Below are 22,886 nucleotides of genomic sequence, written 5' to 3' on the forward strand. Positions count from 1 at the left end.
AAATACAGGTCTGATTTCCAAGGCCAGCTTTGGCAAGGTAAGAGGACCAAGAGTGCCAACCTGTTCTTTTTAATTCTGCCAGGCCAAGCGGGCGGTGCAGCGGGGAGCCACTGCGGTCATCTTTGATGTGTCGGAAAACCCAGAAGCTATTGACCAGGTAAACCACGTGGGGCATGCGGCGTGGCCGGTCCCCCCCCCCCCCCAGAGAAGTACTGTTAGTTAGCTGGGCTTGTCACAGGGGCGTCCCCCTCACCTCGGGGCTCGGCACTTGTCTGCTGACACTGGAAACCCATGTTTAGACATCATTCCTACTCCGAGGCAAGGGTATTAAGTAGGCGTGAAGAGCCAGGAAGTTGGTGGTTGGGGGGGCGGGCATTTTCAAAGACCCTTTTGGGCCTTCAGCCTGCCCAGTCCGTCCTAAAACAAGCATCATTCTCTGCCTTGTCCTTCAGAAGCTCCAAGGCTATAACACTTGAGGACTTTGAGGATTTTCAAATGGTATTTGCTGTTCTTTTCCTTCAACCTCTCTCCCTCTCTCTTGATTCTTAAAGCAAGAGCGTCTTTTAACCAGAACTGTCTTTTCTTCCTCAGCTAAACCAGGGCTCAGAAGACCCGCTCAAGAGGCCAGTGGTGTACGTGAAGGGTGCAGATGCCATCAAGCTGATGAACATTGTCAACAAGCAGAAAGTAGCTCGAGCAAGGATTCAGCACCGCCCCCCTCGAGTGAGCCTCTGTCGGCCCTGGCCAGCCTCAACCGGCACCCTCTCTGCTGCTCCCTGTGCCTTTATTCCCTCTGGGCTTTGGGCTTTTGTTTCTGTCTTCTTACTGTGTAAAATGGTGATAACAGCCTAGGTTCCTACAGTTTAGATCAGACGTAAGGCTGGAGGCGAAGGACAAATGTTACCCATGTTTCTTTCTCTTTTTTTAAGATTTTACTTATTTATTTGAGAGAGAGACAGAGAGTGCGCACGAATTGGGGGGGGGGGGTCAGAGGGAGAGAGAGAGTCCCAAGCAGACTCTGCACTGAGCACAGAGCCTGATGCGGAGCTCGATCTCACTATCCTGAGATCATGACCTGAGCCAAAATCAAGAGTCAGACGTTTAACTGACTGAGCCAGCCAGGCAACCCCCACCCGTGTGTTCCTTTAGAGAGGATTCGAAAAGACCTTCCAGAAATAGATGATTTTGTGCTAAAGTGTCTCTAGTCTCTTCCACCCGGCATTCCCTCTTGGTAGTCCCCTGTCCTTTCTCTTCTGTCCTGCCTCCCTCTGAAAGGCTGAGGAGGAGTGAAGGAAGGAGTACCCGGCTTCCTGTGTCCCCCTCCTTCCGTTTGTCCCAGACTAGAGAAAAAGGCCTGTACTTCCTTTTTCCCGGAGGGTAAATTGCATTATTGAAAACCCCTAACTTATATTTGAATCTGGAGCACTTAGCTTTCAACTAGGATTGAAGTTTATGCCTTGTAGGTGGTTGATGAATAGCATTGAGGCTTCTCTTGAGCGTATCAAAGGGACACTGCTGGCCATTGACTCTTAACTGGCATCTTCTGCCCAAACCTCAGCCTGAAGGTTCTGGGAACCTGGGGCAGGTTTTATATATATGTGTGGTTTATTTCCTTATCACAAATATTCACATATAGGATGATTCTTTTGCACACACAAAATATCTAGATACCCACAGCATTCTATTAGCAAAACTCTATTCCTCTTGGCTAACCGCATATCCTAGATGAGGTGGCTTCAAGATTTTTGGAGGCAGTGTGTCCTGAGGAAAAGATAAGAACTCAAAGTAGAAGGGATTTGCAGAAGAACTGCCTTTGCTGGCTTCTTTTTAAAGGAAAAAAGAGTGCTTCGGTAAATGTGACTCATTGTAGTGGAAGCAGTATACAATTTTCTGAGTTGTTGTAAACCATTAATTACATGGTTAGTAATCAGTGTTCCCTCAAAACATGACACTCACTCCTTTGTCCCATAAATATGGTATTTGTGTTCGTTTGGATGGGCCTCTCATGCCAGTTACAGCAAACTTTGCGCTCGTCCACGGGGAGCTAGGCGTTCTGATGCATGTGCTCTTGGCCGGGGGGAGGCCCGGCCGAGACTGCAGCAGGCTTCCCCCTAGCCACACCATGGGGGGCTGCCTGGGCCCGGAGAGCACAGCACGTGTGCACGTTAGCAGAACCGAGGTGTTGTCTGCAGGCGAGGGGAGAGACACACCCGAGCTGCCCCCACCTTATCCCAACCCGGGCTGACACAACCTGTGTGCCGATCCCCAGGCTGAAGAGACCTGTGACTCATCATGTCTGTGTTCTGTTCCAGCAACCCACTGAGTACTTCGACATGGGGATTTTCCTGGCGTTCTTCGTCGTGGTCTCCTTGGTCTGCCTCATCCTCCTTGTCAAAATCAAGCTGAAGCAGCGGCGCAGTCAGGTAATACCTCGGAGCAGCCTGCCAGCACAGGTACCCCACTGCCCTGTCACTCCTGGAAACCAGGGTGGGGGCCTGAGCTCCACAGCCTGGTCCCGGTGACCTGGGAGCGGCAGAGATGGAGGAAAATGGGAGCAAAGCTTATCACCCTATGTCTTCTCTGTTCCAAAAGGGCCAGAACCACAAAGGCCGAGCATTGGGAGGGCTTCCAGCTAGGGGGTTTTCTCACAAAATGTCTAAATGTTCACGCGGAGCCCTAGAGCCTTGCTCCTCAGATATGACCTGGGCACCAGCAGCATCCCCTGGGAGCTTGGTAGAAATGCAGACTCTCAAGCCATACCCCAGACCTGCTGAGCCAGAAGCTGCATCTTCCAAGCTCTCCGGACAATTCCCAGTAAACAGAGTAGCCCCTTTCGTGCCCCAGTGGCACATCACCATGCTCGTAGGAGGGCAGGATTTGGGGGCAGAAGTTGATGGCGAGGGTAAGCAGGAATCTAGATGTGCCCTGTGTAGTGTGACCTCTCAGGAGACACAGTGGACGCTGACAGGCAATCTGTCGAGAGGATCGCCCACTGCTCACCAAGTGAGTGGCCATCATCAGCCCAACAGAACAGTGGCTGTGTTTGGCCAGCACCCGGGCACGTTGTCTCATTTGCCCTCGGAACTTTCTTCTGTGTAAAGAGGAGGAACCCGAGGCATAGAGCAGGCAAATAACTCAGGGTCTTGCAGAGTCCGACCAACTAATTGAAGTCGACCTGTGCTGGGACTGCCATTTGGGAGAACTCTGGGTCCAGGTCGCTGACCCTCAGAAGTCTGGAAAGCCTGTGCTGTGGCACTCTGAGTGTCGAGTGCTCTCTCAGAAACCTGTTCTGGTCCGATAGAGGACAAGCGCTGTGGCCATCCCCGTGGCTCTAGGGGTGACTCCCAGTTAGTACGTCTCGGGCCCTAACCTGGACCACATTCCGCCACACAGAATTCCATGAACAGGCTGGCTATCCAAGCTCTACAGAAGATGGAAACCAGGAAGTTCAACTCCAAGAGCAAGGGGCGCCGGGAGGGGAGCTGTGGGGCGCTGGACACGCTCAGCAGCAGCTCCACATCCGACTGCGCCATCTGCCTGGAGAAGTACATCGACGGAGAGGTACGGACAGACACAGGGCCCGTCCTGGCTGGGGAGGAGGTGGACAGGTCAGCAGAGGCGCACACGACCTGGAAGGACAGGGCCCCAGGTCTCACGGGGGTGGCCGGGGACATCCTAACTGCTGCTCGCCCTGAGAAGTGGGTGGCCTTAACGCAGAGACACTCTCTCCAGGGGGCCCACCTTCTACCCACGTCATTTCAGAAGTTGATCAGGAGTATATGTACACTTATTGACTTAACTTTAGAATCACTCTTCTGAAAACGGACACTTGACTCAAAGCAAGCGCCTCCTGCAAAGCCACGTGGGATGCTGGGTGTTTTTACTTAGGAGACAGGGTATGTGATGGCCCCCTTTTTTCTTCTAGCTTTTTATCCTAAAAATGTCAGACCTTCAGGAAAGCTGCAGGAGTCATACACAGTGAATGATGTGTCATTCGCCCACAGATCACCTTTTGCTAACATAGTGCCGCGTTTGCTCAGTCTCCTCGCAGACAGAGACGTGCGTACACACACGTTTTGGGGAGTGGGGAGCAAACCACGTAAGAATCAGTTGCAGGCATTCGATGCCCCTTTAATGAAAGCGTTCCACTACCGTATGGACTATGGGGTGAAAATGAGTTTTTGCAGAGGTCTTTAAATTAAGAGAGTCTTGAATGGTCTTTAGGTGCAGACTGCCTATATTCCAGTCCTGGCCCAGGCAGGTTCTAGCTTTGTGATCTTGGGCAAGTGACTTCATTCTCTGTGCCTACGCTTGGGACATGGGCCCAAGACTGACATGTGCTTCAGGTGATCACGAAGGTTACACAAGAAAATACAGGTAGAACTCTCCCACGGTCAGGAACAACATTAGGTATTAGTTTGAGCATTATTGTATTGAGCTGGTCAGAGAATGGAAAAACAAAGTAACACTAGCACACTTGGTGGGGGGAGAGAGGGTGCTTTGGCTCAGGAACTCCAGAGGTGGTTGTGCCTCAGAAAACTCCATCACCTCCTGTCTGCATCGGCTGCTGTGTTATAAGCCATGTTCCCTCAGGTGAGTATTCACGATCCAGCAAAGGAGAGGACAGGAGAGCTTTTTTTTCCAAGTCCCAGGCATCTTCCTTTCTGCTCATCCCCAGTTGGAAGGCCTGGAGGGAGCCACCATCCCAGAGATACATAAGGTCTTGGGGGGTACCTAGCCTTGTCTGCACACGCCCAGGGCTGCAGAAGCTCTTGGCTTTGGTCTTCCCTTGTGTGTGGCATGAATGTGAATGCCTTCCTCTGGCAACAAGAAGGGAGCCGGCTTCTGTGTGCTTCCTTCCTGAACGCCGAGGACTGTGGTTGGGGCTTCTCCCTAGAAGCCAGATGTGGGTGCTGACTCAGGGAATCGTGTCCACCTGTAGCTAGAGACCGGGAGGTGGGTGAGGAGGAAGCCGCTGGTATTGGCATGATGAACAGGGTTTCTTGGGCCATGCTGGACTCCTCAGGAAGAAGCACGTGCGGGGCTGAAGGCAGGACTCCTGACTGCCTGGGCCCTGCCTTCAGGCTGTGTGTCCTCTCTCCCTTCCCAGGAGCTGCGGGTTATCCCCTGTACTCACCGCTTTCACAGGAAGTGTGTGGACCCCTGGCTGCTGCAGCACCACACCTGCCCTCACTGTCGGCACAACATCATAGGTAATTGTCACCTGCCTCCGTTGTTGCGGCAAGAGTCGCTGTCCCTACCGAGTGCCTAGCAGGTGTGTGGCACATGCTACAGACTGGTGAGCGAGCACTGCCCTCCGGACCTGGAGGTGTGGGGAGGCAGCCTCCAAACCCTCGGGAGAGCCTGGCCTGAGTTCACATTCTGGCTTTCCCAAGAGCCAGCTTCCTGTCCTTGAGCAAGGTGGCTGGCCTCTGCAGGCCTTGAGGCCCATACTCGCTTCGGCAGGAACGACAGTGATGACGCTCCGTGCCCAGTACTGTGGGGTCGTTCCGGTGCCCCGAGAGATGAGCACGAGGTGGCGGGGTTGTGGTGCTGCTCCTGCGTCCCGGTCGTACCAGATGAGGGGCCGGGATGCAGGCCGGACTCCAGATAGCTGTTTCTCCGGGAGGGAAAGTGCCTTTCATCTTGGTCTCTTTGCTGCTGTCTGCAAACTCCCTTGGCGTCTTTGTGAGGCTGAGCCCAGGGGAGGCGGGAGGTGGGCCCTTACAGGTGTGGCCGCCCCGCAGCCGGAGGGGTGGCTCAGCCTCTGCTGCCGTGGCCAGGTCTGGTGACGGCCTAGCCGGGGCCCGGGTCCCGAGATGCGGCACGTGGGCGCGTGGCCGAGCCCGCTGCTTCGCTCTCTGCCCTCGTTCACCCCTCCGGCCTCAGCCCCGCTGACTTTGTCCCCCCACCTCTCCCCAGAGCAAAAGGGAAACCCGAGCACCGTGTGCGTGGAGAGCAGCAACCTCGCGCGCAGCCGGCAGCAGAGGGTGATCTTGCCGGTGCACTACCCCGGCCGCGTGCACAGGACCAACGCCATCCCCGCCTACCCTACCCGCACGAGCATGGACTCCCACGGCAACCCCGTCACTCTGCTGACCGTGGACCGGCACGCAGAGCAGGGCCTCTATTCGCCGCAGACCCCCAGCTACATCCGCAGCTACCCGCCCCTCCACCTGGACCCCGCCCTGGCCCCTCACCGCTGCGGCCTGGAGCACCGGGCCTACTCCCCGGCCCACCCCTTCCGCAGGCCCAAGTTCAGCGGCCGCAGCTTCTCCAAGGCAGCTTGCTTCTCCCAGTACGAGACCATGTACCAGCACTACTACTTCCGGGGCCTCAGCTACCCCGAGCCGGAGGGCCAGGCCCCGGCCAGCCTCGCTCCCAGGGGCCCGGCCCGTGCCTTTCCCCCGAGCGGCGGCGGCGGCGGCAGCGGCGGCAGCGGCGGCAGCGGCGGCGGCCTGCTCTTCCCCACCGTGGTGCACGTGGCGCCGCCGTCCCGCCTGGAGAGCGGCAGCACATCGAGCTTCAGCTGCTACCACGGCCACCGCTCGGCCTGCAGCGGCTACCTGGCCGACTGCCCGGGCAGCGACAGCAGCAGCAGCTCCGGCCAGTGCCACTGCTCCTCCAGCGACTCCGTGCTGGACTGCACCGAGGTCAGCAACCAGGGCGTGTACGGGAGCTGCTCCACCTTCCGCAGCTCCCTCAGCAGCGACTATGACCCCTTCATCTACCGCAGCCGGAGCCCCTGTCGCGCCAGCGAGGTGGGGGGCGCGGGCGGCTCGGCCCGGGGGCCGCCCGAGGAGCTCCCGGCGGCCCACAGTCAAGGTGCTGGGCGGGGAGAACCTTGGCTCGGGCCTGCCTCGCCCTCGGGGGACCAGCTGTCCACCTGCAGCCTGGACATGAACTACAGCAGCAGCTCCTCCCTGGAGCACAGGGGGCCCGCTAGCTCTACCTCAGAAGTGGGGCTCGAGGCTTCTCCCGGGGCTGCCCCAGACCTCAGGAGGACCTGGAAGGGGGCCCGCGAAGGGCTGTCCTGTGCCTGCTGCTGCGAGCCCCAGCCCTCCACACTGGAGCCCAGCATCGCAGTGGCGGGGGGCAGCACGTCGTTCCTGGGCCCCACGGGTGGGGAGGCGCAGCCGGGGAGCGCCCAGGGCCTGCACGGCCTTCACCCAGACCGTTTGCCCAGGACAGAAGGGGTGAAGTGTGAGGGCCTGCCCTGCTGCTTCTATGAAGAGAAGCAGGTGGCCCGCGCCAGCGGAGGGGGCAGTGGCTGCTACGCCGAGGACTGCTCGGTGAGCGTGCAGTACACGCTCGCCCAGGAGCCCCCGCCCGGCTGCCCCCCGGGGGCCCGGGACCTGAGCCGGCGCATCCCCATCATTCCGGAGGATGTGGACTGTGACTTGGGCCTGCCCTCGGACTGCCAAGGGACCCATGGCCTCGGGCCCTGGGGTGGGACACTGGGCCCGGATGCCCTGCGGCCCCACCGAGGCCTAGGAGCGAGCCAGGAAGAAGAACCAGTTCTTTGCTGCCAGGCCAGGGCTCCGCTTCCACCCAGCTGCCCTCCAGAGGGTGTAGAGGCTGCCGGGGCCAGCTTTCCCGGTCCCCCCCAGGACACTCAGGAGTCCAGTGCCCCCGCCACTGAGGCTGCAGGTGAGAACCGGAGAGCACAGTAGGCCAGAGTCGGGCTCCTCCTCTTTCTGAAGGTGGTTTTCTCAGTGACTTCCTCTGTGCCCCTGACTTTAAATGCCATCTGCACCTGATGACTTCCAAAGCGTTAGTCCCCACCCCAGCCCTGCTCTGCCTTCCACTGCAGCACTCTCAGATTCCTCCTCCTGTGTGCCCCGCCCCTGCCCCGCTTCCTCCAGGCTCCCCACCCAGATGCTGGGCTCAGACCCGGCACTCTCCCAGAACCCGCCCCGCCCTCCATACTCCAGTGTCCTGGGCTTCCCAACCTGCCTGTGAGGACCACGTGGGCTTGTTTTTTTGCCCCTCGTCCAGAAAATCGAATCCCCAGAAAAATGAGACTTAGCAAAGGACTTGCAGAATCCAAGTCCAGAATTTTCATTCCATTCAGACCTCATCAAGTTGCTATAAAGTTTCCAAACATTTTGTGTCGATAATAAATAGTCCGGCACCTTTGACACATTCCACTTCCAAAGTATATCCCTAATTTATCTCTCGTGCATCCCCACTTGCTGTCTCCTCAGGCAGTCCCGTTTCCTCTCTCCTCGGCCAAGGCAGTGGCCTGACTGGTCTCTCACTGCTCTTAGCCTTCTGTTCTGCACGGGAGCCACGAGGGTCTTTTTTGAAATATATGTCTTTACACTGGAAAACCCTTCAGTGACTTGCCACTACCTCTAAATTTTAAAAATATAAACTCCTCACCCCATTCTGCATGATCTGCCCCCTGCCTTCCCCTCGGACCACCTCCTGCTTCACTCACCTCCTTGCCACTTGAGCCTTCTGTGACCTCTGTCCTGGACCCCCAACAAGCCAAGTTCATCCCAGCTTCTAGACTTCTCTGCCGCTTCTCCAGCTCTCCTCTGAAATCCCGCCCTCCAGCCCTGCCCAAGGTCACTATCACAGCCTCTCTTCGCTTCCCAGGCTATGGCAATCTGAGGCTACTTTGTTCTGAGATCTGTGGGCTCTGGGAAGGGGTCTTCTTCTCTGTTCTTCCCAGTGCCTGCAGCAGTACCTGATGGTCATCTTCGGGATGTTGTGTTTTCCTGCTACCTCAGGGCTTCCAGAAGCCTCTGCATCTCCAGATGAGGGAGGCAGGTTGGCTGGCTGGGAAGCACCCGTGCCTCCAGCACAGCCTGAGGATCTCTTGGCAAAGGAGCTTTGCTTCAGCCCTGTGCCCTATACATGGTCCGTCTGGTGTTGGGAGCTGTCACTCCCTGAGAGCCTGTGACACTGGGGATGGGCACCCAAGTCCCCTGCCTGGGCCCTGTGTGTTGTGCCAGTTCTGTCCCCTTGATGGTTTGTCTCTCTCTCTAGGACAGAGATCTCCCCCAGCAGATGGCGGCACGGGAGCCTGAGCTCAGAAGGAATCTTACATGGAAATGGGGACTGTATGGAGACTCCAAGCTCTGATCTGACTTCCTTCAGAAAAAAAAGAAAAAAAAATTTTTTTTTTAGCTTTGACAAACACACAAAAGTGGTAATAAAGAGAGCCCTCCTTCTCAACCCAAAATGTGAGCCACCTGTGGCAAAGTGCCCCGACCCCTCCATTAACAAACCAACAGACAAAATTCTCTGAGTCTTTTGCCTCTTTTGATAACATGGTATATTCTGTTTTGTAAAGTGTGTGTGCTTGGGGTTCTGAGGTGTGTGGGATTGAGTTCTGTGCTTTGTTTTTTAAGATATTATATGTAAATGTAAAAAGTTATTTAAATATATATTTTAAAGAACCCTAACTGCCAACTTTTGCTGAAAAAAAAAAAAAGAAATCACTGCTGCATTAATTGAACCACATCATGTGTAGATACTGTTGTCTCCCTGGAGGGAGCTCAGGCCTTTGAAAAGCTCAGGGCTACACCTGCCTTAGAAAATGAACCAGAAACTTGAAGTAAAGCTAGTTGATATGGGTACAAACTCTGAGGAACAATGCAATGCTGCCTCTTTCTTTCTTGTGGCAAATCCCAACGTACAAAGTTTCGGGTCTTCTCAGAAGCCGTGCCTCTCCAGCCCACACCTGTAGGCAGCTGACAGGAACAGCTAGGGACAGGGCGGAAGGTCTGCCGCTCTGAGGAGCTGGGACAAGCCATCGCTACGCAAGCCCCAGGGTGACAGGGACGATTCAGCCCAGTGTTCCTCAGTCTGTCCCTTCAGGTCATCGTCTTGGGTAAAAGGACAGAGTTCACGATCCTGAAGTCGGGCTTCCTACCACTGGCTGCAGAAATGGTTTGAAGGGGTGTGTGGGGACAGACACCCAGGAGGAATGTAGTTTTGCGGCCTTAGTGTCTGGGGGTGGAAAGTGCTCTCAGTAAACCCAGAGAAGGGACAGAGGGCGCTAGAGCGCACCTGCGCCCGTGGGTCCGTGTGGGCGCAGCCAGTGTCCTTGGGCTGCCTTCCTGGGGACCCCACAGGGTCAGCACCGAGCTCCGTTTGAATGATACATTTCCCATCCCATTTCCCTCTGGAAGCACCGCTTCAGGGTTATTCAGCCCTCTGCCTCATGGCTGAAGTTGCTCATCTCGCCTGCAAATGTCTACTATCCTTTCTAACTAGTGCACTATTATGTATTGATTCTCCATGAGACTATCAGTTAGTTTAGCCCCAAAGGGTAGGTTTTTGTATATTTTTCCAGCCTTTTGCTGTTCTTGTTTCCAAGAGGGAGGGAGAGTTTTAAAACCCAAACCATTTTTTTTTTAAAAGATGTTTCCATTGTAAAAGGGAGAATCTATTTACAGCTATTTCAGATCAGGGATCGTCCTTTTTGTCGAACGTACTTCTTGTTCTTAAGAAAGTTTTGTTTTTTGGTTTTTGGTTTTTTTTTTTTTAAAGAAAATAAACCCATTAGCCCTTGTGTTCACTAACTCTTCTGGTCACTTTTACTCATCTTATTCATTTATTGTCATCTGAACCGCTCATTTGCAGAACAGGAACCTCACACCTTGCCCCCCCCCCCCCCCCCCCCCCCCCCGTATAGTGGGGAAATAGAGACCACCCAGGGTTGCCATCAAAGACAGTGATGACCCCTCTCCAGTCAGGCCAGGGTCCACACCAGAATATTTTTGGCTGAGAATCTCACTGTATCCCAATCCTTTTTGCTTTTTTTTTTTTTTTTAAACCCAGCCTGTGATGAGGAAATTTACCTACTTCTAGCCAGGCTTTGACAGAAATTCCAGCATCAAATGATCGAGCCATTTGCCATTTAGGAACTCAGTGCGGTGAGATTTGTCCTCCAGCCTCTGAGGTACAGTCCCTTGGGGGCTGCTCCCCCGGGTCTATGCAGAGCACACCTGTTGGCGAGGGTGTGAGAAGCGTCCAAGCTGTCGACATGTGATCCGGGCCGCCTTTATTTCTCGGGCCAGGAGTAGCAGCTGCTGAGGACAACAGCTTGCATTACGTGGTTTTAGGGAAGGGGGGTTGGGATGGCTTCTAACATAAACTGCAAAAAAAGCAGCTTCTCATTGTTGAGATTTTTGTTGTTTGTGGTTTTGTGTTTTTTGTTTTGTTTTGTTTTGCTTTGTTTTTAATGCCTTTGAGTGCATATTCTCTCTCCTTTGTCTGAAACCATACCCCCAAAGTGACTTTCTTTAGCCTGGTCTGGGAAACTACTCCTCAACAGCCTTAAGCAATAAATAGATGAGTAGATAATGTGGCTTCCACGGGGCTTATTAAAATAAATGTGTCCAATTTTCATTTGAAAGAGCAATAATTACAGATGGCAAAAGAAACAGATTTTTGTAGTTTACAGGGCAGTAGAAGCAGAAAAATGAAAATGTTAAAACTTTAAATATCAGCCATTGTCTTAAATCTCTGTTGGCCCACCAGACAGGGAGGTCACCAGAATATAGTAACCAGCTATATTCTTGCCTTGCCATTCAAATCAAAAGTAATGTCTTCTTTGAAGCTGTAAGACTCCGGTAATGAGGACCAGTACCTTTGTCAGGGGCCTCTCAGTGGTCTGTTGGGGTCTTACAGCCTTGGAAACTGGGAGCATCACATTTTCCATTGAGAATCACCACCCCACCCCACACCTCACGCCGGAGTGTGACTGTTAGGCCTGGTCCCATGGCCCAGCCCTGGGTATGGGATAGCCATGTAAACTGAAGAGTACTGGAACCAGTTAAAAAATGGGGGTTTGGGAGTTCTGATCAACAAGGTACCTCTTTATGCTGGCTCTGACTCTCAATCTCTCCCGCCTCTCTTGAAACCCAAGCCATTTTATAAAGCCCGATCTGCTGTCCCACCACTCAGACCCCCCCCTTATGTGCTGCTAGTTTCTACTCAAAGCTCATGCAGGACTAATGCTTTTAAAATGAGGTCTAAAAAATAATTACTAATCAGAGTATTATTTTTTAAACAGACCTGCCTTTTTCTATTCTTTATATAAACTATTGTGTTGGTCTAACAAGACACTATTTTGAAATGTTTTTTTTTTTTTATTTCTCCCATAGCACTTAAAAGATATTTTGTAAAGACTTTGCTGTAAAGATTTTGTAATAAAATGGTCTAAGGGCTCCTTCTCCAACATTACCATTTTTTAAATGTTTTAAAGGCTAGAAAACAACTTATGTATATTCTGTATATGTATAGCAGCACATTTCATTTATGGAAATATGTTCTCAGAATATTTATTTACTAATATATTTATCTTAAGCCATGTCTTATGTTGAGAGTGTGACATTGTTGGAATAATCATTGAAAATGACTAACATGAGGCCCTGTAAATACATGATAATTGCACACAGATTTTACATATTTGCCGACCAAAAATGATTTCAAACAAGTTGTAGTCTTCTATGGTTTTGTAACAAATTGTACAAATGACTGTAAAAAAAAAAAATACAATTTTATCAAGTATGTGTTACATGTTGTCATTGCTCTATTTGGTAAAGGTCTACAGATCCCACCAAGGAGAGGTTTGCATGACGCAGTGCCTTTAACTCTTCTGCCTTGTTCATGTAAGCGTCTGTAGGATTTCCTCCCCTGGTAAAGTAGAGGTCGTGTTGTTGGGGCCTGGGGTCATGTCATGAGAGAGCGTCTGGTAGAGAACGTGTGGGATTATGTCCTTGAGGCGGTAGTGGCTTTTCTGCTCAGCCCTGTGTGGAGGCTGTGAGGGAAACAATAGTCCGCTTTTAAAAAATAAGGAATATGGGCCATTGACTTCGTCTGCCTGGCTTTTTCCTACCTTGGAAGACCGAGAGACCCTCAAACCCCTATTAAGGAAAGGGGCTTGTAGGGAAAAGACCCCCAAGCATTTAGCCCTCGACATGACCTAATCATGAGAGTGGAGAAGGGCCACCAGTATGAAATGAATCTCGTACCCATTTGTCTTATTTCCCAGGGAGGCAGTTACTAATTTGTAAAGCACTCTGAGATTATGCGGAAGGTGCAAAGTGGTGTTTATTTTTCAGACATCTAGCAGAGAATATCCATTAACCCTGTGAGCTCCCGTTCCTATTTCTCACTCTTTAATTTGGGCCATTTCTTGGGCACAGGCTCCTCGTGGACCCCCAGCTGCTTCCGGCCAGGCAGTGGGTCCTGAGCCCCTTGAGGAGTTGGCAGCCTGGCTGTACAGAGCCTCCCAGAGCTTTTGTTTGATGGCCTTGCCCAGCTCCAGGCTGTACCTCTTGGGGGTCCCGGAAGGATTCCACAGCATCGGCTCGACCACCGAGTGGTACAGAGCCCTGTAACCCTCTGCGGGGAGGCCGTGGATGGTTAACTTGTTCTCCGACAAGTGCTGTCTCTTTCTGGTTTTGGGAAGCAACGCTTGGCCATTCCAGGCCGTTGTCCCAGTGTCCCCGGGTCGTGCTTGGGTGGCAGCCACATGTTCAGCATATCTGCTCTCAAGATCTTGGCGGACGGTTACTTTTTTCTCCTTTGAACTTTCTTTACTCTAGCCAGGAAGAAAGCAGAGAAGTCAAAGCTAAAACTTGAGAAGGGAGCTCCGAATAATTATCTGGGATTTGTGTCCCAGTGTCTTGGTTCCAGCAACCACCACCATTTGTCTAGCGTGTTCTGGTTTCCTGAATTCCTTCATGTATGCCACTGCGTGCGTTCCCCATAACCCTGTAAGGTCAGCAGGAGACCGTTTTAAAGGCAAGGGAACTGGATATGTTTGGCCCAAGTCGGCACGGTGAGAAGGTTCTTAACCACAGTGTCTGTCCTCTACTGAATGCCACGAAGGATCTTAGGCATTTACTCTGTGCCAGGTTCTGTTCAAAAACCTTGTGCATTGTATTAACTCAACCCTCATGAAACCTTATGGGGGAGAGACCGAAGAGGCTAAGCCCACGGTTGTCCTCAATTATAGTGAGAGCCGGGATTTGGAGCAGGACAGCCTAGCTCCAGGGGGCACTCTGAGCTCTGCCAGCCCCGTGGAGTGATGGACCTCTCTGGATGTAGGTTCCCCAGGTGGAAGTTCATGGCAAGATCTAAGGCTCACCTCCGGTGTTTGGGTGTGTGTGCCTAAGGGCACCACCCATCTCCGGGCCTTTCGCACCCTTATTTTCCCTTCACGTCAAGTGTTTATGAAAGCCACTCCATCCTCCTGTAGAACTAGGCAGAGTGTAAATGGCATGAGCCCAGATCAGGTACTCTCTCCATTACATCATGCCGCTGCCCCCAGCCCCACCTCCACAATCCTGTCTTTAACTTTAGGATTTCCTTCCCCCTGTATAAATCACTTAAGCATTAAGTGTTCCCGCGCTTACATTGCCTTGTCCCCACTCCATCAGGTTTTCTCCACCCCCAGCCATCCTATCACGTACCTTGATGCCTCCTGCTGGCTTCCTGAGCCTCGGTGAGCCAGGGCACTGCCCCACTGGCTGTCTGCCCTTGGAACCGATGGAGTTTCTTATCCTGCCCCGCGGCATGGCTCTTATTGCCAAATTGTCCTTGGACTTTAATCTCTTTGAGGGCTTTGCTTCTCCAAACCTGCTTGGTGCTGGGCAACATTTATCCTTCAGTTGTCGCCTGAGCACCAGCTTAATCAGGGAGAACGAACTGGCGACTAAGGGATTCTTTACAACTTCCCAAGAAGAGGTCCTGGGTGCTGGGGTTTTGATGTTCTGCTTTGCACACGTTCTGGCCGTCCAGATGTTGGTGAGGGTCGGTGAGTCCACATAGCAGTCCTGAAGTCTGGTGTTCAGCAGGATAGACTGACGGAGCCCATAGGTGGGGATGCTGGGGTCTCGTCTCACATAGATAGGATGCTAGAATTACAAGGGGAGAAAAAGGAATTAAAAAAAAAAAAAAAGACCAGTTCTCAAGCAGGGACTAGAAGGCCTAATACAAACATCGTTTTACACATCATTCCTTCTACGCAGCTCTCAGAAATCTATCCATCTGCTCTCCTGCTCACCAGAGCATCTTGTACCAAGTAAGGAAACAAGGTCACAATGATATTCAGGCTCTCAAAGAACATAGCAATGCTTGGGCTGGAAGCAGAGGTTTGGGGAGCATTTATAAGGAATCAAAGACAATTCCCGTCTGCTGCAAGGCTTAGGGACCCGTGGCAGGAAAGGAATGGGGATGGGATCACTTGCGATTCCTATAGGAGCTGTAGTCACCCCTCGACCAGGCTGCAAGACAGAAACGACACCACGTAGGGCGCCTGGGTGGCTCAGATGGTTAAGCGTCTGCCTTCGGCTCAGGTCATGATCCCAGAGTCCTGGGATCGAGTCCCACATTGGGCTCCCTGCTCCTTGGGAGCCTGCTTCTCCCTCTGCCTCTCTCTCTCTCTCTCTCTCTCTCTGTCTCTCATGAATAAATAGGTAGAATCTTTAAAAAAGAAAAAAAAAAGAAATGACACCACGTAAAGTTCTGCCAAACTCTGAACACCTTTCTAACCAGACCATCATGAGCCAAGAAAGGCTGCTCAACAGGGAAATACTGGGGCCCATAAAGGCAAAAGCTCAACGTTAAGTGATGCAGACCTCCGTTTCCTGGGACCAGCCGAGAACAAGAGAACAATTTGGATAGAATCAGAATCACACACTTAAAGAGACCTGGCCTTCTAAGAAATGTCATCTATAAAAAAAAATAAAATCACCTTACCATTATTTCAGTTGCCTTAAATTTTATTTTAGCTAGCTTAGTAGGGGGAAGAAATATGTATTTTCTTTTCCCTTTTTCTCTTTTGCTTTTTTTGGTTGTTGCTGTTGTTTTGCTTTGGTTTGTTTTAATATTTCTAGTCACCTGTCTTTCTCTGCCTCAGTCATGTATGAGCAAATTGCAGTTTGTTTAGATTTTTGGCTCACATGCAGGCAGTTTTGAACCATGATCTCTAGTATTTGTGATGTCACTTTGGTTTGTGATGTGGGGGTGGGTGGGTGTTACATCATCAGATTTTATAGTTAAATTAGGCTGGAAGAAGTTCTATTTTGTTGTGCTTGCAGCCTCAGGAGCTGGTGAAGCGCTCATTTCCCTCCAGAAGGGCTTGGGTGAATCAGGAAGGTCCTCACGTTCTTAAAAGCATTGCTTTGCACGCAACGGGAGTCAAAGATGCAGACTGTATTTGTGGATGCAGGTAGTGAGATAGATCCTTACATGTGCAAAAGTGGCCTTCTCCGTGCACATAAAGAAGGTACTGTTACATTCTCAGAATAGCTGCCAAGGTTAGGGACCAGAAATGAAAGAACACGTTCCTGCCGCCCTGGGCACCTCTCCCTACATGTCTCTCTCTGGGAGACTACATGGTTTCTGGAATGCGGTTTTATTTTACATCCCATGGCAAATTCAGTAATTAGAGCCGTTAGCAGTGTCAAGGGCTTGAAACAGGAACAAAGACGCTTCTTCCTGGTAACTCTTGGGCAATGCCTCGCTCCTTATCAGGTGCTTGTCCTGTTGGTGGTTTTGAGTTTTCATACACAAAATGCCAAAGGAGGCTCCCTCCAGAGGGGGAGGAGAGGGAAGTGATGGAAAAACAGAGTATGAGGCTGGCAGGAGCTCCTGGAATCGTATGTGTTGCCTGTTTGATTTTTCTGAGTGTTGTCCCAGGAGTGAATCAAAGTCTGCAGGCAGACCGCACTGCAGGCTGCGGTGGAACCACCCCCAGGCCAAAGGCATCTGGACCCACAGACGCTTGGGAGGACAATGGGGCCCATTCAGTGGGGAGCCTGGCCTTACCTCCCGCGAGGTGGGTCAGTTTTAGAGCAGGGCAGGGTGCTGGAAAAGGGTTTGTCTCTCGGAAGCCTTTGTGCATGTCTGGAGATTGGGCAGGCAAGCATCCTTTCAAAGCTGGTGAATCCCAGAGGGGTGGCACCAGGCTCTTGGGCCACTGTCTGCCTTTGCCCTGTGTGGGCAGGGACAGAAGGGAACTCCTGGGCAAGAAAGGAATTCTGGGAGTAGCTCTTCTGTTTCTCTTCTCCCCTTCCCCATCTCGAGGCTGGCCTTCCCACACCTCCTCTTTCCAGATACTCATCTGTATTTACTTTCCTAGGCCTTTACTCAATGCCCGGCCAGGTGACACCACTCAGACTCTGAGGAACGTACTGAATCTCCCTCTTCCGGCACAGAGCTGTTCACACTCTTAACTTCAATCAAAATCTGCCTCCCCCACCTGCAGTGTAACTCATTCCCAGTAGGTAACCCCCATGCTCCGTGGAACTAACTCAGGGTAACATGGCCTGTGCTATTATTCCTCCTACATCAGTAAAATCTGAATTTATCAAATGGTTGCCATAAGCCAGGCACTATTACAGGCACTTCCCAAGCATCATCTCATGAAATGCCACCAACAGTCTTATGAGTTCAAGCACTGTCACCAACCCTAGTTTACAGATGATGAAACTGAGGCACAAGCTGCTCGAGAACCGTGCCCCAGATCCCAAAGCCTAGTAACCAACAAAGCCTGGTCTCAACCAAGGTCTACACCACCCTCGCTCTTCACCGCTCAGAGCTATCACTGTGATGCTTTGCCTCTCATCTGGCCAGCCCATCCACATACCACCCCTGGGCCCTGTTCTAGTCCTATCCTTGACATGAGATCTTCTCTGGGCTCACGAGGTGGTCTGCCCGAGTTGACATCCCAGATCCATCTCCCGATAGGCAAGTCAATTCACATCTCTGAACCTTACTCTCCCCATCTGTGAAATGGGGATAGTAACAGTGCCTACCCCAGGAATAACTGTGAGGATGAAATGGGACAAAGCATGGGAGGCACTCGGTATGGCTCCTGGCACATAGGAAGCCTCAATAAATAATGTTCTTATTAATATTATTACTGTGGCCCATTTGCTCAGCTGACGCTTTCTTGAGCCCCTGTTGCCCGTGGTAGGAGTGACATAACTCAACATTTGATATGAACCTCATCTCGGGTCCTTTATGAGGCCAAGCAATGAGCCTCTTGAAGTGGGGAATGATTCTGATCTGACTTGGGTAGCATGACATTTCTCTTCCCAGGATCCACCTTCACTAAACATTTGTCAGATACTTCAGCCTCACAGAAGTGCTCGATTTACAGGAGCTACATTTCCCCCTGGCTGTGGGAGTTGCCCGGAATATCTCATGCTTCCTGAGATGGCAAGGAAAGAGGGTACCTGAGGATATACTAAGGAGAGTGACTGGTCTTTAACGGAGATTGTTCAGAATTATAAAGTCAAGATAGAAAGACTCTATTTGGTCCAGGGTCCTGAGACTATGGCAAGAGTTTCCACCGTTGGCGCCAACACTTGGTCCAGAGAACCTGGGGGTGAGGCAGCAGGGCTTCGGTGTAGTTGAAAGTCCTGTTCCTCAGTTGGATTCTCCAATGAACCTTTTTATTCTGCTGAGCTCAGTCTAAATAGCCTTTATTTTCCACCGATCATTTGGAGCTGTACTTCCTGACATAACTAAACCATCACTTCTGTTTGGAAACACATCTGCCCTTCTTTGATGCCTGGCCAAGCTCTCCTCACCATATTTTTAGCTCCTATAATCTTTCTTCTTTCTTTCTTTCCTTGACGACCACCTTCCTCTCTTTGATTCCTCTTTGCTCCCATTCTCCTTCTGGAAGGTCCGTTGATAACGAGGAAATTGAGCCAAGTCATAATTATTCTCGCCTTCCCCCTTCACGCCCCATCCCCAGATTCTAGTGGAATTTAGTTGTTTTTAATTTCCTCGGAAGATGTTTTTATTTTAATACCCAAGCAGTAAACTTCCACACCCATATGGGAACATATCTGAGGTTTGTGATGTAGAAGGTTTAGGAAAGAAGAGAAAAACTTTGGATGAGAGAATTTGAGAAGATTCCTGAACCATGATGCAAACTCAGAGGACCAGTGATTTAAACCACATGTGCTGAACGCGCACCTATCATGGGCCAAGTACACGAAATAAGGGTGCCCTGCTCACCCGGGCACCCCTTCCCACCGGACTCAGTTCTCTGATGGGGCCACCTGGATGCCTCTAATTCATTACGTTCAAAACCAAATTCCTTCGTTTCCCTTATCCCCATCAGAACAAGCAAAACCGCTACTTCTCTTGAGTTTCCCATCACTAGCTTTCTGACTCAGAAATCTGAGACAGGATCCGTAACAGTACAGTGCTGAGCCGAGCCGGAGGCTAAAGATTCTGTTTTTATTTAAAATTTTGATATTTCGTGTAGTATGAATTTCGGGAGGGCATTAATTTATCTTCCTAAAGATACTGCATTGAAATAATACTTATGAAATATATGTAGTCTATTTTTACAGCTTATTAAATAATATTTATTTATTTATCTTGATTACTGAGTTTTTTGGGCCCCCTTAAGGTTGTGTGCCTGATGTGAATGCCTCACTTGCCTCACCCTAATTGTGCCCCTGGACCACTCGGTAAGTATTTGTTGCCAGAACCCCGGAAGGACAAGTAGGCAATTCACCAATGTAGGAATCTAGTCCTGGAGTCCCGCTGCCTGGGTTCAAAGCCCAGCTCCACCACTATGTGACCTTTGGGCAAGCCATTCAATCTCTCCGTATGAGGGAGGTGGTGAGGGTGCCTCTCTCATAGGGCTACTGGAAGCGTTGTGTGAAGTGTGACGGCAAGCACCATACCCTGCCTAGAGTTTAGCAACGTCCTCGGTAAATGTTTGCTCTCGTTGTTATTAGAATCGGGCTCCTTACCCAGGGCTCTCTCCACAACATGGTGCCTTTTGAGCAGAAATTATTCCAACTGGAGTTTCAAAGATACCAGGATCCCCTAAACTCCACCAGCTGAGCTCTCCCAGCTTCTTGGCAAATCCTGCTGCCCTCAGAGGAATTGAAGGGCTTGACTGCAGAGCATAAGTAGGCAAACAGACAGACACCAACATTTTCCTGGAGGCCCAGGGGCTGCAGTCAATGTCTTCACTCTCTCCATGAAATAAATCCGCTAAGCGACTGAGGCATGTGAAGCATTGAAATGAATATCTTAGGCTTCTTCTTGCCAGGGGCCGGGACCATGTAACTGAGCAAAAGACCTTGAGCTGTTAAGTGCCCTGACCTAGACCCACTAGGCTATATTTTTAGCCTCTGTGCACTGTTTCCATCACCTGTGCTGGGCTTTAAGCTAGCAGAGAGGGGAGGGAGACCTAGGGAAGGCTAGAGGGATGTTTCTTAGAGCAGCCAGTGGGAGAGGAGCTTGCACACTGTATCTGAGTTCTGTGGTACAAGCCAGCTTCATGGGGTGGGCAACCTGTGTCACGTCCCCCAAGTCAGAAGGGCCCCATACTTGGTTTAATACTCCGTCATAGCCACCTTAAAATTCTTAATCATTTTGAACACGGGGCCCCCAGTTTCATTTCTCACCAGGCCCTGCAAATTACATAGTGCATTCTGGTTGCGCTATGAGAGTGCATCAAGGCCAAGAGAACCAACCGAAGGGAGGGGCTGGTACCCACTCAGCAGGAGTGTTTTCCTGCAGCGGGGCAGGACAGGCTGAAGCCACTATCAGGAGGCATAAATCCCCAGACTTGGCCACATAAACCCTATTTTGAACCTCTTGTCTGCACCTTCCTAGTTCCTCCTCAGAAACCAGAATGAGATGCCAAAGAACCTTGTAAACTGTAGAGCGCTATGTCCTGCTTTGCTACTATGTTTCCCTGCACTCTCTTTAAAACAATTCACAGACCATTCTCCCTCAACATCATTTTCTTGTCTCTGTAGAACTTTTTGCTCTCTGAAATTCACATTATTTCTAGGAGGAAGAGACCAGCTTGTCTTTTTGGTGCTCTGGGTATGTTCCTCCACTGAGTATCTGTTGAATGAAGGAAGGTTCGCCTTTATTGAGTGTCTGCTTTGGGCTGATGTTTTCACCTGTTCTCATTTCATTCTCCTTCAAGGTGCTCCCCCTGCCTGCACCTTCAGGGACGCATGTTACAGGTGAAGAGTTCTCAGGTCCTGCTGGAGGAAGGTGGTTTTGGAGGTGGAAAGGGTCCAAGATGGTGGAAAGGAGAGGGTGAGTTGGAGACGCCAGGTGAGATGTGGAGGATGGTGGTGGGGGGGGAGTTGGGCACTGGGTGAGGGGTGTCCCCTTGAGCCAATAAGGAGCCCAAGAGGATCCCTGAGCTCAGGAAAGAGACAGTGAAAACAATGAGTGAACAAGATTCTTCTTGCCGTGGTTCTGGGTCGTGTGGGTGGAGAGGGACCAAGATTGAGAGGCCTCGTGGGAGGTATCTGCACCTTTGGGGCCCGGTCCTGGAAACAGCTGGGAAGCATGTTGTGGGGAAGCAGACCCTGGGAGTGGGCGAGGGGGCGCAAGGGCCCGCGTACCTAAGGCTGGCCCCGGAGCCCGCGGGGCGGGGACCGCCCCAGCCCCGCTCTGGGTGCGGCGAGTCTGCACAGGAGGGCAGAAGCTCCCGCCGCCGCGCAGGGCACAGGCCCGCACTTGCAAGCCCGGGACCAGGGACTTGAAAGCGGCGGGCGCGCCGCCCAGACCTGCCCCGAGGGGCGTCGCCGCCGTGCTTTAGGCGGGAGCAGAAGGAAAACCTCCTCTGCCTGGGGGAGTGCGGGGGAGGAGGGAGGCCCGGGACAGACCCAGAGTGCAGCCGGGGAAGACCTTGGGGGCGGGGGCCCGAGAGTTTCAGTCACACGCTCTCTGGGCCTCAGTACCCCAGTCTGTAAGAAAGCTTCATTGCCCCGTCCACTTCCGGACTCTATGCTGGGCGCTTTACTTTCTTCTGCCTCATCTAATCTTGTGACGGCCTTGTATTATTCCCATTTTGCAGATGACTGAAGCTCAGACAGAGCAGGAAACTTGCCCCAGTTGACACAGGATGTGCGATAGGATTCGGAACCAGGGTTCAGTATGCTACCTCCTTTGTGGCTGCAAGAACTGGGATGGTGGAAGGAACTCAACATTTACTAAGCTCCTACTGTGTGCGTGTAAAAGTTTTCCATGCATTGCCTCATTTAGTACAACTGCTTTGGGAGTATGCTATCAACGCCCCCATTTAACAGATGAAGAAACTGAGGTAAGAGAGCTATTTTTTCTTAATCCTGCTCAAGGTCTTACAGGTGACCGCGTGGAATGTGAACCCGGACAGAGTGATTCCAGAGCGCCCTGTTTTAAACTACTACGTTGAACCAAGCAGGGAAAAGCGGTTTGCAAACTGCTGTTCTGATTATTACCGCTGCGGTTGAGCCCGCGCTGTGGGTCACGACCCGAGTGAGGGTGGAGCAAGGGTCACTGGGCGCCCGGCCTGCTCCAACCTAGCCAAAGCTCCGCGTGGGCACTCGGAGGCGGAGCCCCGGACCCCGCCCCTCACCTGCTGGTCCCGCCCCTCGGTCGGACCAATAACGTGCCCCGTGGGGGCGGGCCCAGGTGTGGAAGGGAGTGTGGGCGGAGCCTGGAGCGTGAGTGGCAGGCGCGGCGCGCGCACCGGGAAGGGAGGGCGTGCGCAATCGGCTCCGCCCCTCGGGTCTCGCGGCTGAGCCGGGCGGGCCCCGCACTGCCGGGGCGGTGGCTGCGCTGGGGAGGGCGGGCCGGGGCGGGGCGGCCGGGCGGCCGGGGCGGGGCCACGCCCGAGCCCCGCGTCCCGCTCCCATGGCCGCCCCCGGCTCCCCGCGCTGCCCCCTTTCCCCCGGGCCGCGCCCCGGGGCCCCGCACTGACGGCCCATGGCGCCGCCCGCCGCCCGCCTCGCCCTGCTCTCCGCCGCCGCGCTCACGCTGGCGGCCCGGCCCGCGCCCAGCCCCGGCCTCGGCCCCGGACCCGGTGAGTGAGCGAGCCCCGGCGCCCGCCCTGCGCGGAGCTAGCCCGAGGGGCGACGCGGGCCGGC

At 52.4% G+C, this 22,886-nt stretch overlaps 3 protein-coding genes across 8 annotated transcripts in view; 2 read left to right on the top strand and 1 right to left on the bottom strand.

Annotated features, from left to right (window-relative positions):
• The window catches only part of ZNRF3 (zinc and ring finger 3), a 191,246-nt gene extending 182,130 nt beyond the window's left edge, over positions 1-9,116 (top strand). For all 5 annotated transcript variants that reach the window (XM_027577010.2, XM_027577006.2, XM_027577008.2 and 2 more), the window contains 7 exons: positions 83-157; positions 592-723; positions 2,313-2,423; positions 3,394-3,561; positions 5,111-5,213; positions 5,923-7,650; positions 8,998-9,116. In XM_027577010.2, coding sequence (XP_027432811.2) covers positions 83-157; positions 592-723; positions 2,313-2,423; positions 3,394-3,561; positions 5,111-5,213; positions 5,923-7,650; positions 8,998-9,038 — 2,358 coding nt within the window. In that variant the 3' untranslated portion in view covers positions 9,039-9,116. The remainder of the gene's footprint in view (positions 1-82; positions 158-591; positions 724-2,312; positions 2,424-3,393; positions 3,562-5,110; positions 5,214-5,922; positions 7,651-8,997) is intronic.
• A 3,950-nt stretch (positions 9,117-13,066) lies between these two features.
• On the bottom strand, positions 13,067-15,779 carry C14H22orf31 (chromosome 14 C22orf31 homolog). The gene is given in 4 exon segments (XM_027576782.1): positions 13,067-13,224; positions 13,226-13,567; positions 14,442-14,885; positions 15,730-15,779. Coding segments are annotated over 4 exon segments (885 nt in total). The 5' UTR covers positions 15,733-15,779; the 3' UTR covers positions 13,067-13,128.
• A 6,923-nt stretch (positions 15,780-22,702) lies between these two features.
• The window catches only part of KREMEN1 (kringle containing transmembrane protein 1), a 67,182-nt gene continuing 66,998 nt past the window's right edge, over positions 22,703-22,886 (top strand). For both annotated transcript variants that reach the window (XM_027576779.2, XM_027576780.2), the window contains exon 1: positions 22,703-22,822. In XM_027576779.2, coding sequence (XP_027432580.1) covers positions 22,726-22,822 — 97 coding nt within the window. In that variant the 5' untranslated portion in view covers positions 22,703-22,725. The remainder of the gene's footprint in view (positions 22,823-22,886) is intronic.

The sequence above is a fragment of the Zalophus californianus genome, chromosome 14 (genome assembly GCF_009762305.2).
Source record: "Zalophus californianus isolate mZalCal1 chromosome 14, mZalCal1.pri.v2, whole genome shotgun sequence".
NCBI classification, from domain to species: Eukaryota; Metazoa; Chordata; class Mammalia; order Carnivora; family Otariidae; genus Zalophus; species Zalophus californianus.